This window comes from Rhopalosiphum maidis, chromosome 1 (assembly GCF_003676215.2).
Source record: "Rhopalosiphum maidis isolate BTI-1 chromosome 1, ASM367621v3, whole genome shotgun sequence".
Taxonomy (NCBI): domain Eukaryota; kingdom Metazoa; phylum Arthropoda; class Insecta; order Hemiptera; family Aphididae; genus Rhopalosiphum; species Rhopalosiphum maidis.
This window is the reverse complement of record NC_040877.1, coordinates 5,587,466-5,606,707: the sequence shown is the minus strand read 5'-3', so window position 1 is coordinate 5,606,707 and position 19,242 is coordinate 5,587,466. Positions and strand designations below refer to the sequence as shown.

The following is a 19,242-nucleotide window of genomic DNA, read 5'->3' as shown; positions in this document are numbered from 1 at the left end:
TAAAAATAACAGTTTACAGAACGGAAAAAACTATCGATTATCGAATTGATATTTGACGCAGAAAATATAATACAAAAATGTCGGTACGACCCAGCGTATACGAGTATTACAATAGTAAAGCGAGGATATGAAAACCAGCGGAGTATAATAAATATGTTGTGAGAAGTGTGGTGCTGGAATACGGTTTATGAGTTACGAGTGTTATGACAGACGAACGATCGTTTTATAGACGTTTATGTAGCATCGCTAACATTTTACGGACGATGTGTCTCCGGCAGTGGCGCGTTGCGGTACACCGGACTGATACTACGCGCACGCACTATTATTATACGGTGTTGGTGGTTTTTACAATTTTTTTCTTTCATTCATACATAACGTTTCCAATCTTCGTTTTATATTACACACTATTCGATAATGTGTATAGACGACATACCGTGTAATTCAGACGCTGGAATAGGTATACAAACAGCGCGTGATTGCAGGTTTATTTGTGTGCGCGAATCGAATAATGGTATACAACCAATATTATTATGATACACGTACGAATGCGTGTCGTGCACAACCTATAATATATTATTTGTATAAAACGTATTAACGTGACACTCGAGTTTAATTTATCGCGAAAAACAATATATTATGTTTTCAACTGTACCACAATGCGGATGTTGTACCAGTGCCGATGTATTGACGATCCGCTATTGACACGAGAAAATAATATTCATACCGTACAATTTGAACGTGTTTAGTTGAAATTGATCGAAATATCGTTATTTTTCCAGTGACGGAAAAGAACGCGTTTGATGAACGTTTTTTGGTTCGTTAATTTACTGGTCAATTTTCACGAGAAAAACAATTGCATCCGACGTGTGTACCGTATTTTTATCGAAGCAACGTAGTGTTTCCGTGAGTGGATTTACGTATTTTCATTGTAGTTCGTATTATAAGAATTAAAATAAAAGATTTCAAAGATTATATGTTTGCATGTTATTGCAAATTGTTGTATTGTTTATTGTTGTCGGGCGTCTATCAGTCGCAGAAATATCCGTATATTATATTATTTATATGGAAACTTCCATATAACAAAATATTTTTAAGGATCATAACCAAATTATGGACTTTGTATTATGGAAGTTTCACTGCAATTTACTGTTTGACCTTAGTCCGATTTAATGAACTTGAAATTGAACTAGTTCATTTTTTAAAAGAAATTTTCTCATTATTTGTATTTTGTAAGATCTGCATATTTACACAGATACCACTTAATTATTTTCTCAATAACATGCACTTACATAATATTCAAGAAATCACCTAAGAACGTTTATTATGTTCACCGTAGATATACCGTGCAAAATAACATTAGGCAACTGTCGGATGTACACCCGTGACGTTTAAAAAGGTTTACTTTTCCTATTTATCACAATTATTATCTTATCATTATATTAGTTTAAATATGTCTTTCACATTGTAATGGTAACTACAATAATAAATGTTTAAAATGATCGCCAATAATGTTTATACTAAATCTGAATTGATTGTATTATGCGACTTGATGTGTAAAAAAAAAAAAAAAATGAAAAATAGAATAATGCAATTACAATGTAATGGTGGAAGCGGCAATGGGCCTAAACGGACTCGAATAAGCAAAGAAAAATTGTATTATACTTTTCATGATCGATTTTCATAAATATAACGAAATAACTAATTACCTACTTAATCATTCATTTTAATATTCGAAACCAAAAAATGTATCTTATTTTATTAGTTTTTTTACGTATAATTTTAAAATATATAATATTATAGTGGAACTATTTTTGATTCTGAGTGAGAGTGCAAATGCTGTAGGTTAGTACACTTAATTGCGTATATAGAGGGGTTTAGGAGTTCAAACCCCCCTGAAATGTATGGTTGGTACGGGCATTGATTTTGATTGTATAATGGAATGATTGTAAAAATGGGCATTTTTTTTAACCCTCCCTGAAATTAATTTTTATATACGCCTCTGAATACACCTATAAGTATTATTGGTTTTGCATTTGTGCATGAATATATTTTTTCAGTTAACACCATTAAAAGCAGTCGAAGTCAAAATAAATATACGTACCTATGGCCTGTATACAATTTATAATAAGATAAATATAGAAAGCGAAGGATCAGGGATATAAACCTTGGTGCAACCAATTGTTACGCAAGTACGCAACCGTATTTTTGAAATTGACACGATTTTTCTTTTACAAACTCTGTCGCAATATTTGTCTAATCACTACCATATAGTTTATTTATAATACTAAACATACCGCTGATTTACTTAGGTCCTTAAACCCGCTATAAATTATTCATGCCAAGTGCCAAGTATCGTGCAATACATAATGTAGTATATATATAAACGCAGTGATCGAGCTTCCGAGCAAGTATTACCTGTAGTTATAGTTTTAAGTTCCATTTATGCAAATATATTATATCTATCGAATTATATATTTATTAAGATAAGCTTATTATTATTATTTTTTATATAACTTAATCATTAATATTATTTCAATTAAAAACTAAAATACACATACGTATTATATTTTTTCAAACGCGTTGATTGGATTTATCACATATGAATGGTTTATTTGATATCCCATTAAAAGAAATCCGAAATTAATATTTTTATGAATAATTAATTATAATCTGTGTTGTAAAAATTGAACCTTTTAATTTTATAATTACATGGTAACACAATTGTATAGTTGTATATACCTTTAATAAGTCCAATTTAAATGCATCTTTTTAAAGGTTTAAATTAATTAAAATCTAATAATATTTCATTTAAAGTTTAAAATAATAATACCATTAATATCCAACACATTTGTCTTCAACATTGTTAAAGTCTTATGCGAAAATCATTTTATAGATTTTTGCTTTAATGCAAAGTTTATTGAATTTTCAAATGTTTTTTATACCATTTAAAATAACATTGTTATTTTTATTTTTCAATAACATATGTCTATGATCTATGAATTTAGTGAAGTGACTAATTTTTGTCTCATAAATTATGTGCCAAGTGGACTCCAGCCACATTATTTGTTATGTAAATAAATATATATTATTTTATTAAAAGTATTAAAATTCTTTTGATATATCTCTCGTGTAGTTGAAGGGTATTTGTGACAAGGGTAACGACTTTTTTAAAAGTTGGCTATAAAAAGAAACTAAGAGTAAATATGTACAACGATATAATATAACATATAGGCAATGAATATATATTAGTTCACTGTCATTTATATTTATTTTTAAGTAAATATGTATTACAAACATAATCCATGAATAGGTACATATTTAGTAGTTGTAAAATATGACATTTTAATTGGAAATAAATAAAAATAAATATAATCATAGATTTTACGTGTTTAAGTATTTTTTGAAAAACTTTGACCGTTAATGTTTGCCTTTTACTGTATAATTTTAATATATTCAAAATATATTTTAGATTTTGAGCGGAGTGATGAATGTATTCATTTTACAACGATGTGTATGTGTGTGTGTGTGTTTGTGTGTGTGTGTGTGTGTGTGTGTGTGTGTGTGTGTGTGTGTGTGTGTGTGTGTGTGTGTGTGTGTGTGTGTGTGTGTGTGTGTGTGTGTGTGTGTGGAGTTTATATAAATTAATGCACGATTAATAATTAAAAATACTAAATTTCCAACTTAAAGAGTTGTTTTGATATCAAATTATATGTAGTCTTTTTAGAGAAGTTAAATTAAAAATATCACAATCATTTTTAAAATAACAAACAATATTAAGGAAAAATAGAAATTTTTATGTAGATAATATCGGTACTTGGCAAAATTGATATTACATTTTTTACTAAATGTTTATGTTATCATTTTCCACATAATATAATTTTTATAGTATTTTAACTTTGTTTAAACTATTTATAGATATTTTAAATTTGATTTTTTTTTTTTTATATACGTAAATATTGAAAACAATTTCGATGAATAAAAATATTTGAAATTTTAAAATTAAGTTTCTCATAAGTAGTATAATTATTCAGGGATATTTAAAAGTTTTAAGTATATTATACTATTTTATATGCAATGACATTTGTAATGAAAATGTTTTCGTAAAAAATATATTCAACCTACAATATTACTAATAAAAAAATACACTGATTTAATTTCAATATCATAAAACCACATGACATAAACTTAGTGATATAGGCTAATAGACCGTATCTACTCAGAATCGTTTTTCGTATACAATGATTTATTATTGAATTCAAATTTAACACTTTCATCACAGTGACCCATTCAACACCTACGGTACATCATGTAAAATGGCACCCACTTTTTTTTTATTTACGATAATTTTATTCAGTCTCTTACCGGTGACACAATAAATCTATCAAATACAATTTGTTATACGACCTTCTAATAAAAAACGATAACAATCTTTTGTGACTGTTACGTCTATTTAAATTAGTTCTATGGGTATATTTTTTATGTAAATAAAATACTTAATACAATTCAGTTACTATGTAAAAGTACATGCGCTTATATACTATTTAAAATACAATTATTATATACAGGCATTTTTAAATTTAGGTTATACATGTAAGTTTGATCGTTTATTATAAATTTATCCTACGGAAGAGACTTGCATCAAAAATAAAAATTTAATAATTTTTTATATAATTATACATTTTTTCTATCTCATAAATACATTTGCTGGCGCTGTCATATATCTACGTAATTTTATTAATTTACCTACACGATTATTATTTAGTGGTTTACATCAATGTATTATTATTGTTTTATTATTAGTGTGTGTGTGTGTGTCCAGTACATTTTTTGAGTTCCACGAGTTGTTACAGACAGAATTTTATAAGTTGAAAAAAGGGAAAGTTTACACAAGTTGTATGCCGAAAAATTTGTCCATTACTACATTATACATATAGTTTACCTAAGAATATATTTTTGTTTTGTCGTATAATTAGTTTAAATTAAAAGCAAAAACAAATATATTTACGTATTAGACAGCAAAAATTTAAATGAAACTATTTTTTTTAAATTGACTTATCTTCAGAGCATCTTAGTACCTTTATTTTTTTTGTCAGAACACAACTCGTGTATTTACTCTCTTTATCATTTTAACACAACTTGTGTACTGGTAATATTGGCAGGATACAACTTGTTAACTACGAAATACTAGATCATTATGAAAATCCGATACCCTACGTAATATAACAGATTATAACACAATGTATTTAAACTCAAATAGTCACGTGCATTAGAATATGTCACGATTAATCAAGTTATACATAAATCAATGTTATACAATTCTCACGTCAAACAATGGATTTTAGTTTTAACATATATACATATATAAAATATGTTTGGGTAGGATTCAGCAAACTAATAAATTAACGGCTAATGATAGTGATGTGAATAATCCGCAAGGAAACATGATTTTCAGTGTTGTATGAGGGAACATAACAGACATTTATTGTGACTCAGGAATCTCAGCCAATAAAGGCCATTTACAAATTTATCTAAAGAAAAATGTATGTCATTAAACAAAGTCAAGAATGATGGAATGATTGAAAATTAAATTTACTAATGACATATATATATATACATACTTGATCATAAAATTATTTTCGTTTGGTATAATATTTTTGAAACCACTTTTGAATTAATTATACCATATTTTATTTTAAATTTAACTGTCCACTATTAAAAGAAGCTATGTTTACTATATATTCATATGATTTTCTGACCCTAACCTAAATTTTCGGCATTTTGACATGTGTCCGATTCGAATAAGATAATACTTTTTCAATTTTAAATGTAATATAATAATATATTTTTATCATTAAGATAGATATACCACGTTTGTACCTAATAAAGTTTTCTCATTACTGTTGCCAGAGGATATTTATACTGTCCGAGTTAAACGCGACAATATACCATATTTCCGCCCGTCGGTAGGATACGGCGATATTATTATAAATGTCGAATTTACGCATGTTTTGTACAAAGATAGCAAACGTTTTGCTATCGCGAAGCTGCCAAGAGCAGGATCGATTCCTGTCGGTCTACAGAATGCACGAGTCGGTCCGTTGTAGTACGTAGTTATCGCAGTTATACTGTTTTGTATTTAATAATATGACGTGACGACTGATAAGTGATGACACCCGCGCGCGTTACAGGGGTCAAAGTACCTACGTTCTACAATAAATATTTGTAATCCGTCCGAAACTAGTAGTACAAATACTTAGGAAATCAATCACAAAACAATATATTTTATAATTCAAAGCAATTATAAAACGTAAGACTACGTTGAGACGTAAAGTATTGTAATGTTTCATAGTCCCTGCACCATTTCATATTTATACAATTAGTCAATCTGGTCAGATGAGTCAGATGAGTCAGATGATTGGAAAGGATAGTAGGTACTATAAAAATATTTTTGGGTATAGACACTATAGACTGTATGTCTGTATAGAGAATTATATTATGCAACAATATAGCGATTGATTTGAGCGGTTAGAGTGACTTGATCACGACAGATTATACATTATTGCCGAAAAGCTTATTGTTTCACGAAAACGAAAAATAATCGTATTGAATAATAAGCACTATTATTATAATGTCTATAGGTATAACATTGCTAGTTAAAACGCAAACTAATAAAGTTAGTAGAACAACTATAATAAACACATATTATATATGTCTAATATAAATAATAATAAATAAAACATATTAAGCAGGTATAATATTTCATTTTGTTTGATATTTGTTTTGAAAGTAAATAAAAGTAGGTAGATTTCATGTACATAATATTATATACCTACATACAAAAATATGTAAATAGGTAGAGAAAGTCATTTTGCACAAAAAAAAAAAATTGATTATTAATTATTATTTTTTACTTGTATTTGTATTAGCATTGCTAAAAATTTAAAATAAATAGAACTAATAATCAAAAAGTGTAAAGGCAAAGGTAATTTTCAAATAATTGTCTAAGTTTTTACATAACATATAATTATATACTTAGAACTTTATTATTTAATTTTATTAACTGTACATCATACCTTTAGTTTTGTAATTTGTCCATACTTTTAATAAATTAAATAATGCTCTATATTGATATTCCATCGTTATCTTTATATTCCAGTTCATGACTACCTATTTGTACATCAATATATCAAATAACTTTTGACTACTATTATTTTGTTGACTAAATATTTGACTTCAGCTACTCAGTGCATATTATATAATAATATTATATCAAATAATTTTTTAATAATGAATGTTTCATAATTAATTCTAATCGTTAACGTATTATATACGTACTATTAACCTAATTTAACGATATACCTAATAACGTTTTCACATCGATGTTACTGGAAGACCTCTTTATTGTGCCTTGGTGCACATAATATCTAACAATAACGGTTGGACGAGCTCAGTGGATATAATATCTTTAAAATCATATAAGTATACAATGACAAAATATTACACACATCGTTTGTATTTATAACAGTTATTATTAGTTGAACCAATTTTTCTATTTTTAAGGTGCTGGTGACAGAGGTTTACTAGTAGTTTGTGTTTGTTTGACAAAATGATACAATCCGATGAATATAAAACAAATTTAACCTATAAAAAAAAAAGTTATGTTTACTTGAACGAGTAAAACGTTAGGATATTATTATTGGTTTCAATGCTTTCATTAGTGAAATACAACTTCAATAATTATAAAGACATCTAAGGAAAATGATTTTGAATAGCATGCAATCTAATAGATTCAAAGAGATAATGTATGAAAGCTGAAAACTAGAAATTGAATTAAATGTGCACCCCTACCGTGGGAGCATAATATAGTTTTATATTTCAAATACATGTGAGGTAAATAAACACGACTGTATTAATCGATACATTAATTTTTATAAATTAATATAAAATTATTGAATTATTTTTTAATTTAAAATTCATATTATATTCAATGCGAAATGATAGTTTAAACATTACATAAAATATATTAAAAATGTTTGTTTTTCTATACAGAATATTTAAGGACAAAATGTGTGAATCAAATACACATTGCAATCAATAATACCTACTAAGTATTTTTTTTTCAATACATTAAATATATACATAAGCATTAAGTTTATTAGGATTATCAATAATAATTTAAAACTCATAGGTATAATACTTATTTTTACACGATTTTAGACTATCTACTATTTACCAATCAACGACATAATATTATATTATTGATCTGTAATTGGTGATTCAATAATAATGAAAATAAGACAACATGCCAAATTTGTGTCACTGGAATAAACTTGTTATTTAATAAAAATTAGAAATACTATCGAAAACACGATAAATTATACAGATTTTGTAGACATCGTGTAAATTAAAAATCGAATAAACACAAACAACTAAAATTAAATTTCTCAATATGAAATCAACAGTTTTTTTTTTTTGTATTCATAAATCTTTTAGTGATTTATTATTTGTGTTTGTGGTATAATTTATGAGCACTAAATGCTTGCTTTGTAAATACTCCCCAAAGGACCCTCAAGTGCCCTCGTATACGATTTCTTGCAATTCGTGTCAAATCTAACAAAGATTTTAAGACATTTTATAACCGTATTTTGTAAAACCGTTTTTACACAAAATATTTTAAAATTCATCGATTATTTTTTTTTTTACTTTACAATCATCGCGTAGATTGTTTTCTTTCGTTGCATTGTCTGTTTAAAGTTTAAACACACACACACTGTTTAATAATGTTACTTACATCACCAACAACGAAAAATATACGAAAGTCAGCCCAATAATATATATATAACATCAACTTTTTATTCCTCTGCTGTTGCAAAAGCGAGAGGATAATTTTTCAAGTTAACATTCATTTGATAGTTACAGTAAACATATACCGCAGACTCCATCAGCCGATGAATTACGCGTTTAGAATTTCCAAGTGGGGTCGGAAAATCACTTTAATATGCTCTTTAAAAACCAACCATGTGGCGCGTATGTAATTAAAAACAAACTGGAAAGCACAATTCAAAACTGAATTTAATATACGTATATAGCCGCTGCGTATTATATATTATTTAGTTATGTCATTTCGTACCTACACATATAATATTATCGTGTACGTCATCGCATATAACCTACCTGCGCAAACAATAAACATTTGAAACGGTTTAAGTAGGTAAGCTTATACACAAACAAATATACATATTATAATATGGCCTATACGTTTATTCATTACGCATAATGATACGTTCAACAATTATAACCGCAGCTGCGTTTGTTTTCGTCGAAATTCTAATGAAAAATCAACTTTACAACCGCGTACACGAAACACGCACACACACACACACACACACCACTGCGTAAATGGCGGCAATCAGTTTTTCCTCGATTAGTTTGTCTCGGGAAACACGTTAACGGTTTTTAATCAAGTATCGAATTCGGGGGGGTTGAAACGTTACGCACTCTCGCACACCGCACACAGTCATTAATATCAATAAATCGTATACAAACTATAGAACGCATCACTTCTATAGGTAAGTTTAACGATTTCAGCTTATTAATAACCCGTAGTGTTCGTCCTCGTCAATAACTTTTTTTCTATGTTATAATCAACGATTTTTAAAATATATAATCATTATAATCTATTTCGACTCAACTCGAAATGAAAATGAAAACAGAACAAGATAATAACCTTTCTACTGTACAGCGTATATAGGTGTCGAGTAAACCTCTCGTAGTTGAGTAGATCACTGTAATGGATGTGTATTCCACTTGAAATCATTATAATATACGAAAAATGAATCTGAGTAGCTACGGTGTATTAATCTATATTACTATAATAAGTATATTATATTGTAGTGATTCGTTTTACTGTTATAGTAACGCAACAGAATAGTTTGAATTAATTATTGTCGACACATTTATGACAACGTCGATATCTCGTAGAAAGGCAGGAATTATATGTTCGTGGTATACCTAAATAGATAATAGCTTAAAAGTAACTAATACATATACTTTTTTAAATGTAAATATAAATATAGTAAAATATAATATTATATACAAACGTTTCAAGTAACCCACGAATAATATTAGTAAAAAACTAAGTTCTTTATTCTTAGTTTAAATATTTAATTTCGTCAGTGTGAAATGTTTATTCAAAAATTGAGTTTATATATTATAATTCAGATTTTCAGGTTTAAGTAAAAAGTATTCGTAGAAATCGCATATATCGCGTTATATTTTTAAGCTTTTTTACGAGGTCTACAGATTTTTATCAATACTAAAAAAAAAATTCCAAGACTCAATGGTTTTGCGGAAATTGGTTTGGAATATAAATTCTTATTATTTTATTTTGTTATTTTTTTTTTTTTGATTATTTAAAAAAGTTTTGAGAATTTTCACATTCAATCTCCTGAAGGACCAATTAGATTCAATTTGCCAAAAACTACTTAGGAAGTTACTTTTTTTTTTTACTTTAAAACTGATAAATAGATACGAAACACACATTATTGTAGAACAAGTACATTTGATCAAAATCTAAAAACACAATTTTCATATTGATTATAACAATGTATAATGTATAATATATTAATTCCTATTTACAGGGCTGATTATGTGCTGACCTTTTTAAACTTGTGCTCTTAATATCTCTAATCAATAGTACGGTCAAAGCGAATACGTATGTCCTAAAGTTTAAAGCTGAAGACTGATGAGAACCACAAACGTTGGGAGATACCCTATGGTTAATTTCACGAGATATAGGTATATAATAGCAATGAATAGCAGTAGCTTTGCCGATGATTATTATCCTCTCTTCGTGTTTATTACAAACCATAATAATTTAGTCGGCAATATAACTATAAGTTCACACACATATACATTATATATAGGCGACCACACCGGCTTTATATTATTGCTGTTATTATTATTATGATTATATTGGTAGTGAAACATAAACGCGCAGTTATGGCCTTATGTCACGTAAATTTCAACTATTAAAAGTATATAGCAACATTTGCTGACATTCGACCAACCCGGTTATAGTGATGTGTACGTCTAATATAGCGCATATCTGAAAACGTAAAAAAAAATTTATAATGTTATTATAATTTACGTTATAGTTCAAATAAGACGTATAAATAAATTGACAAGAACGACGATGTAAATATGTCTATACATAATATGTGCTAACAAAAACATCTACGAAAGTGGAAACACGAAATTGAAAATACACGCTCGTTTAACACCCGATTTCATTTCCACCCTTGAAACATAACCATATCTTGTAGTAGTCAGGTTCATATATTGAAGGGTGACGTGAAGAACGTCACTGTGGTTCACATATCTAAATGGCACATATGTATTGAGTGATTGTTTGTAATTGTTGTACTTAATATAAAACTATTACAGTTCAAGACAAACTACAGAATAGAAAAACCATAATACCATATTATATATTCAATTCAAAATAGTTTGTATTAGCACCATACATTAAATAGTATACTAGCTGTGTAATAACAAGATGATGTTTTCAACCATTTTTTATTTGAGAATATTATTTACATTATTTATCCCCGGAAGACGATGATTGTCTATATAGTCCTACTCGACCGTGATAATAATTGTTATTGTATCAATTATTGTTTATCGTTTATTGTTTATTTGATCAAAATTAATTTTAAAAACCAGTTAAAAACATAAATTTGAACTTTTAAATTTAATGAAAAATAATAAATATTAAATATATATCGTTAGTAATGTCTAAATAAAAAATCATCACAAAAGAGTAGAGATTAAAAAAAGGAAATATGAACAGTTTTGTCAGTTTTCAAAAATTATTGTGTTTTTAAAAAAAAAATGTATTTATTCGTATAAATATTTAAGAAATATTATACTAAGATAATTATAACACTTAATTAGTGTTACATCAATCTTTTCTAATAATTTTAAGATAAGAAAATATTTTTCATTCATCGATTTAGTTATCGAATAAAAATACATTTTGTTAAATTTTATAATTTTTTACCCAAATTATAACTTTGAAATTATATAATAATAAGTTTATATACATATATATATAAATATATTAAATTAATAATAACGTGTTCAATTTAATAAGAAGAATATTATCATTTACTATATTTGTATAAGTATTTTGTATAATTAATCAATCAACGATGATATTAAAGATAATATTCCTTAAAAGTTAACAGTGATTACTTATAAGGCTATCGACGTAAGCAATGCGGCCAATATATTACATATATATATATATTACGATGTCCAAATGTTGATAAAATAGGACTGTATTTGTTTACCACTGTAGAGGCCTATAACAAAATATCAGCTTCGGGGCCACTCAAAATCATAATTTGGGTTTGTGTAGTCTATTATACCCATCGCATAACGAAATACTGTCGACTAGTCCATCGCATTAGTGTATTACAGCTATATTTTAAACTAGGTATACTAGGTATTAGGTACCTATATATAGTTTATACTTACAAGATTTTTAATCTAGGCAAATATACATCGAAGAGCGACGAAGAAATCTCTTTCAGTTTCGGAGCAATATGAATAACACTGGAACAAAAACAAAAGACATTTATCATCACTTACGTATTATTGAACAATGTTTGGTACCAATAAATCATAATACGTATATTTTAATAAATTTTAAAAATGAAAGTTGCTACTATGGTATGTGTTACACGCTGACATTTGCTTGATAAAGTGCGTTAAATACCGATACATACTATGTGAATATTATGGCGGTTTTGAAAAATGATATACCTACCTTATTGTTTTAAAATATAATGTATCTCTTTGTCAACGAAAGATATGTTAGATATTTTATATGCAAATTGTAATTACATTTGATTAATATTACATGTTCACTTAATTTATATTATAAAATATTTAAGTATATATTTTTTTGTAACTAATTTATATATATATTTATAAAATTAAAATAATAATAATGCCTTAAAATACTAACAAGAAAAGTTTTGAGACTTAGTTTTTGTGAAGAATTTAAAATAAAATATAATAATTTTAGTAGCAGTTTAAAATATATAGTTCAACGATATTTATTCGAAAACAGTTATAATAAATACAGACCGAGGACATGTCATCCTGCATCTCTCAAATTCTAAATTTAAGTCAAATTAAACGATCGAAGATTTTACGTCCATGTTATTTTGACATGTTCAAAACAAAAATACTATAAAATGATCTCTGTTTTAGGTAGATTCTTGATGCAATTATCAAATTGTTTGTGCAGTTTTTTGTTATGTTTAAATCCCGTATATACTTAAATATGAGTGTTAGTAGCTCAGTTTAAGTTTTTTTTTAAATCGATTGATTATGGGTCAGTAAAAAAATTGTCATTAATTAAATTCCAATCGATTTATGTTCAAAATAATAAGTAGAACTGTCCTATTATTTAAATGCATGTCCACTTTGAGCACAGTGATTGATCACTGCTATTATCAGAAAAAAAAATCTTCCCTTATGTTAAGATGTATCATACATTATACGAGGTTAATCTACAACTCTTTCGGGAACCCTTGTCAAAATGCCTGTCATGCCTGAAATGATTTCCTAGTCTTCCCCTGCATAAAAGGATTACAAATAGCAAATTACCCATGACCACTGGTTTTAATTTATGTTATCGTAATACGAAATTTAATTTACATTACTCACACCTACGCATGCATACACAATTATACTGTGTAGAAATAATAAGTTTAATAATTATGGTGTAGTTAAGATTCGAGTTTCCATTGTTCAAAAATGAATAGCGTAATTACAATTTTAAAAACATTATAATTTATATACGAGTAGATGGTTACACATTGTACCTGAAATACAAACGATATTATCGGAACCTGTTTATTGAAATATTACGGTCATAACACTTCATATCATATTCTTGGGTCATCAAAATTTAAATTTAAAAATCAAAAACAACAAATTTTCAACATTTTCAATAATTAAATAATAAAAACTTTTACTTAGAATAATAAAATTAACTTTATATTAAAAATTAAAATATGCGAATAACAAAAAATATGATCAGCGAGTATTTAAAAACTCTTTAGTGGGGGTATTACTAAATTTTAAATATTGTTAAATAATACAAAAAAAGTTTCATTTCAGTTTTTTACTCCTACATGGTACTGATTTTATTTCATCTTATTATTACGATGGATAGTCAGTATTTTTAAACAAATAATGTTAAGAATGTTTTTTTAACTTAACACATAATACTTATTCAGTAATATTTTATAAATATAACAATAATTTTAATTATAGTTTTAACGACATGAAATACATAATATTATATTATGCTTAAATAGTGGTAATACAATAATATGTTACTGCACGTGTATATTTGCAGAGTCAGCTACAACAATTTGTAAAAAATCTTTTAAAAATATGACATCCAAATATGGATATTAAAAGTTTAAGTATCGAAGTCAATTTATTCTGAAGGTATGTCTTGTACGTCAAACACACATTAAATATAGTTTAAACATTAAATATATATATATATATATATATATCCACCACATAATAAATCTTATATTATAACATATACTATGACCATGAATAAGATTACTCGAATAGCCAAATATCAGTAGGTAATGGAACATTTTAACACACATTTTGGAAAAAATATATATAATAGAAATAGTGATAATTGTTTATAATACCTAACTTGTTTTTCTTTCCATTAATACCATTAAATAATTAAACTTTATTATTAAATATCGTAAAAGATTATTTTCTTTGAAACAGTATAATTTAGGATTTTGTGTTAAAAGAATTACGCTTAGAGTGAGAAATAAAGTTTATTATACAATATTATATAGGTTATTGTACAGAAACACGGTGCGATTCTTCTTTGAATAACACTTTTTAGATGACTAAAACTATGCATTAAAGCATTCTGTGCATTAAATTATAAATGTATAATATCCTTTTGATTGGCATTGGACGTAACTTTTAAGAAGGTGTCTGTGTCGAAATTCCAATTATTTTCTATAAAAACTTAAGATACTGCAACATCGACTTTATCATTACCAACAATTCTGACAGAAATGTATTTGTGACTTTACAACCAATTTAAACTGAAAAAAATATGCAATATAATTTTTATTTTTGTAAAGGATAGCATCCATTTAAAATGTCATATTCAGAAAAATAAATTTTTTTCATTAGTAAGCAGTCATTAGTTTTTTTTTTTAAATTTGTGTTTTTCATAAAGTAAATAGTATATTATAACAAAATTCCTTAAGAATAACATTAAATTAATATATATATATATATATATATATATATATATATTAATCCCTTATTATTTATAATATATCGTTAAAATATGATAAGAGTTTTTACTACTCCAAATGAAAATTCATTTTTTATTTCATATTTAGGAAAAGAATATTTTTTTGTGAATTTCATATAACACAATCCAATTTAAAAAGAGTAAAAGAGTAGCTAATTGTTATAACTTATAATTTTTGATTATCAGAGTAGAGTGGCACAGGAATTGACCCTCAAAATGTAAGTCCAGTGGAGTCACTCGTTTAAACTTTAAATGATTATAATTTATAAATAATTAAATAAGTACTAATTAAAAAAATAGTTTTTTGTTTTCTGAATATATAAATATAAATAGATGCTGTCGTTAAAAAAAGTAAAAATCTTAAAAATATAATTTTATTTTTTTAATTAGTTTTATAATGAATTCAAATTACATTTTTTTTTTCAAAAACGGTTATAATTTTTGATTGTTAATGCTGTTAATCACTTAGTTATATTGGAATACCTGTTATTACTATGTAATTTAATGTTACATAGTCGCACTTTATATTTATTTTTTGTATTACATCATATTAGCTACTATTACTTATTTCAAAATGTACAAGTTTAGTTTAAAAACAAAGAAGTAACAGTTCTAAGATCTCATAATTCACATGAACCGTAATCTTAAAACAAATAACAATAATATGTAGTTGTAATTTTTCTTTATATTCCACTAATATATAAATGTATAATATATAGTATGATATATAATATGTGCACAGAATATATTATTATTTTATACTAGTATAGTGTTATTAGTAATATATTAGGTATAGAGTAATAAGTTATTGAGTTTTCCGTATGGTACAAGTATAAAAATAATAACTATAAATCTTACAATGGATATAGTAGAGTTAGAATAAAAAAGTATAATCAACTTTTATGATAAATATTATACAGTGGAACTTATAATTTATATAGAAACTAATATAATTATGATATCAACTATAGTTTATTATTTAATTTAAATGTTTTTTTCCGCCGAGAATGCGATATTATTGACCACCGAGTATAAAGCCTTATGAAAAATAAACTCAATACAAAACTATTTATTATAGTAACGTTTATCGATCGATTGTATAGCATACCTGCAAGCACTAACTATAATGTTTATTTATTTTTGTTTTTTAACAAATGAAAAATATCAAATAAATCACCAAATAGACGTATTTTGGAATACATTTTATCAGAGTACTAAAATGTTGATATTTAAATGCTCAAAGAAAATACATACAATATTTATTTATATATATATATATATATATAAGTATATGTGTGCGTGTTTTTTTTTTTATTAAATGCATTTAGTGTCGAGGATTCAATTAAGTCAGTCAATTTAAAGATTAATTCAAACCTCTCAGCTCCCGAGGGAAATATTTTACGCGTACAGGCAATTTGTTAGTGAATCAAAGATTTCGACAAAAAAACTTTGGATAACAGTACGTGTCATGCCACAATATACAGTGTATGAAAATTATAAGAAACTTTATTTGTGACGAAACCTTAACAACAAAACGAATGAAAGAAAAATATTCTTTAGTATATTTTTTTTTTATTTTTTTTTTTTTTTTTTACTTGCATTTTTAAAAATTTCCTAGAAAAGTTAGTTTTTACTGCTTTCACAAGACGAACTTCTAAGTGAAACTATATATAATCAAATTCATCAAAAAAAAGTGTAACCTTGTAATTTATTATTTTTGTTATTCTAGTGGCAATACAAAATAATAACTATTAAAAGACGATCATACTGATCGATTATCACTAGTCGTACAAATATTTTATTGGTACTTTATGATTTAGAAATTAACACATATAATATTCAAATGATTGACAATATTTTATCTACAATTTTGTGTAAGTTGATCGTTTATAAATCGTTTAAATGTACTTAACAATTGTTGATGTTTATTTCTAAAATTAGAACTAAGTTTAAGTAAGTAATTTAAAAAACATTGTTCCATTATATTTTTATTAAAAACTATTAAACTCTAAAATACTTTTGTAAGTAACCAGTGATCAATGTTAAAGTGTTTTTGTTGGTTACTTAATATGTTTAAGACAATAACAACAATCATACAATAATAGTATTCTGCTTTTAATGTATAGCACATTTAGTACTTTATTGAAAACAGTGAACGTTCATCAGAAAATTGCTCTAAGGGAACGCTTCATTTACACGTTTTGTCTCTATCTTATAGTCTTACAATACAATACATTTTACGATAACAATAATTAATTTTACTTTGTTATTTTTAAAATTTAAAATGTTCAGTGTCGAAGTAAGTTATGATCATTTTAAAATCATTAAAAAATGTACAGTTTTAAAATACTCATATCTTACTTCGTAATTAAAATATCAATAAAAGCCTCCGAGATGTTAAATAAAATAGTCTTACCTTAAAACTGTATTATAAGCTCATTCGTTATAGTTTAAAAAATGGAATATTGTGAACGTAAAATTTGATATATTGTACATTTGTAAGACGAAGATAACACATATAGATGAGACGTTCTCTGAATATAATATGCTCTGATAATCATAAATGTATTTATACCATATCCGTGGGTACTTACATAGTTCGTAGATGTTCCATATTATCAAAAATGCCATTTTCTATGTAATTTAAATTTCTTAGGTCTCTTAATGTTCTGTAAATAAATACAAATAAAATATATTATTTATTAATAGTTGCAGTATTGAAAAAAAAAATGTAGGTATTACATTTATTGGTTCGCAAATTGCGATTTCCGGAGTTTAGTTCAACAAGGAAAATAAATATAATATCAAATATTATATGGTACGTATTTATCAAGTTAAATATTCTAAATTAACTTAAATTTAAATAATATTTTACATTTTTTTAAATCAATAGATGAAAATTAATGGGGACTTAAAACCAAGTATAAAAGAGTTCATATTTGACACATTCTATATAATATATGTGTATTTTGTTAATATTTTTTTTTTTGTTACGTGTCTGATGAAAATTTTAATTTTTTAATACACAATAAATTTATAAATTTAAAAATCGCGTGGTAATTTGTAATTAAATTGAAAAAAGGATTGTAGTTAAATCTGAAACATTTACATCAGATTTCGTTTCTAATTTTAAAATTTAATAAATGCATACAATATCAACTATTCTGTATAGTTAAAAGTGATTATCATTCATCTGATTATTGTAATTTATTAAGTCACAGCCCACCACTACTAAGCCACTGTACACTACATAATAGGTAGTACAATTAATTATACTCCCGTTACCACAAATCCTCAAATCTATTCATTTTTTCTCTTTACTGTTTTTAAAAGCATTTACCGCTGTATTGCCTCAAATAGTAGGTAAATCAAAACTACGTAACACTATTATTAACAGCCGATGTCCATTATTACATGTACCTATTACTTTCCCAATCGTATTATTATTTATACCATTAACATTATAATTGTTGATGAATACATAATTTAAACTGGGTATCTACGAGCATCCATTATATATATTTAATTTCTTCTTATTATTCTTGGGTGAATATTTTGCACCCACCCAAGCTTTCATATCCAGGATAAAAGATCCCTGAGTAACGATAAAATTTTTTTTTTTTAAATTATCAAATTTATATACGTTTTAATTTTTAAATTATATATTTTATATATATAGGATCAACTGGATCAAGTGGAGTAAATGAAAATGAAATTTACATGCTTAACAACTTTTTCATTTTTAGCTTACATACAAACTATTTAACTATACGTCTAATGCTTCTAAAATTGCGTTTAAAAGTAAAAATTGTTGAATAGAAAAATGAAAATTACCTAAAAAATTTACATTTTCC

The 19,242-nt window shown here is 25.9% G+C and overlaps 1 protein-coding gene across 2 annotated transcripts in view; it reads right to left on the bottom strand.

Annotated features, from left to right (window-relative positions):
- The window catches only part of LOC113559318 (lutropin-choriogonadotropic hormone receptor-like), a 118,488-nt gene that overhangs the window by 41,047 nt on the left and 58,199 nt on the right, over positions 1-19,242 (bottom strand). For both annotated transcript variants that reach the window (XR_003405925.1, XM_026965000.1), the window contains exons 4-5: positions 17,983-18,057; positions 12,541-12,618 (exon numbers count right to left, since the gene is read on the bottom strand). Coding sequence is in view for 1 of the 2 variants with exons in the window: in XM_026965000.1 (XP_026820801.1) it covers positions 12,541-12,618; positions 17,983-18,057 (153 nt within the window). In the remaining variant the exon portion in view is untranslated. The remainder of the gene's footprint in view (positions 1-12,540; positions 12,619-17,982; positions 18,058-19,242) is intronic.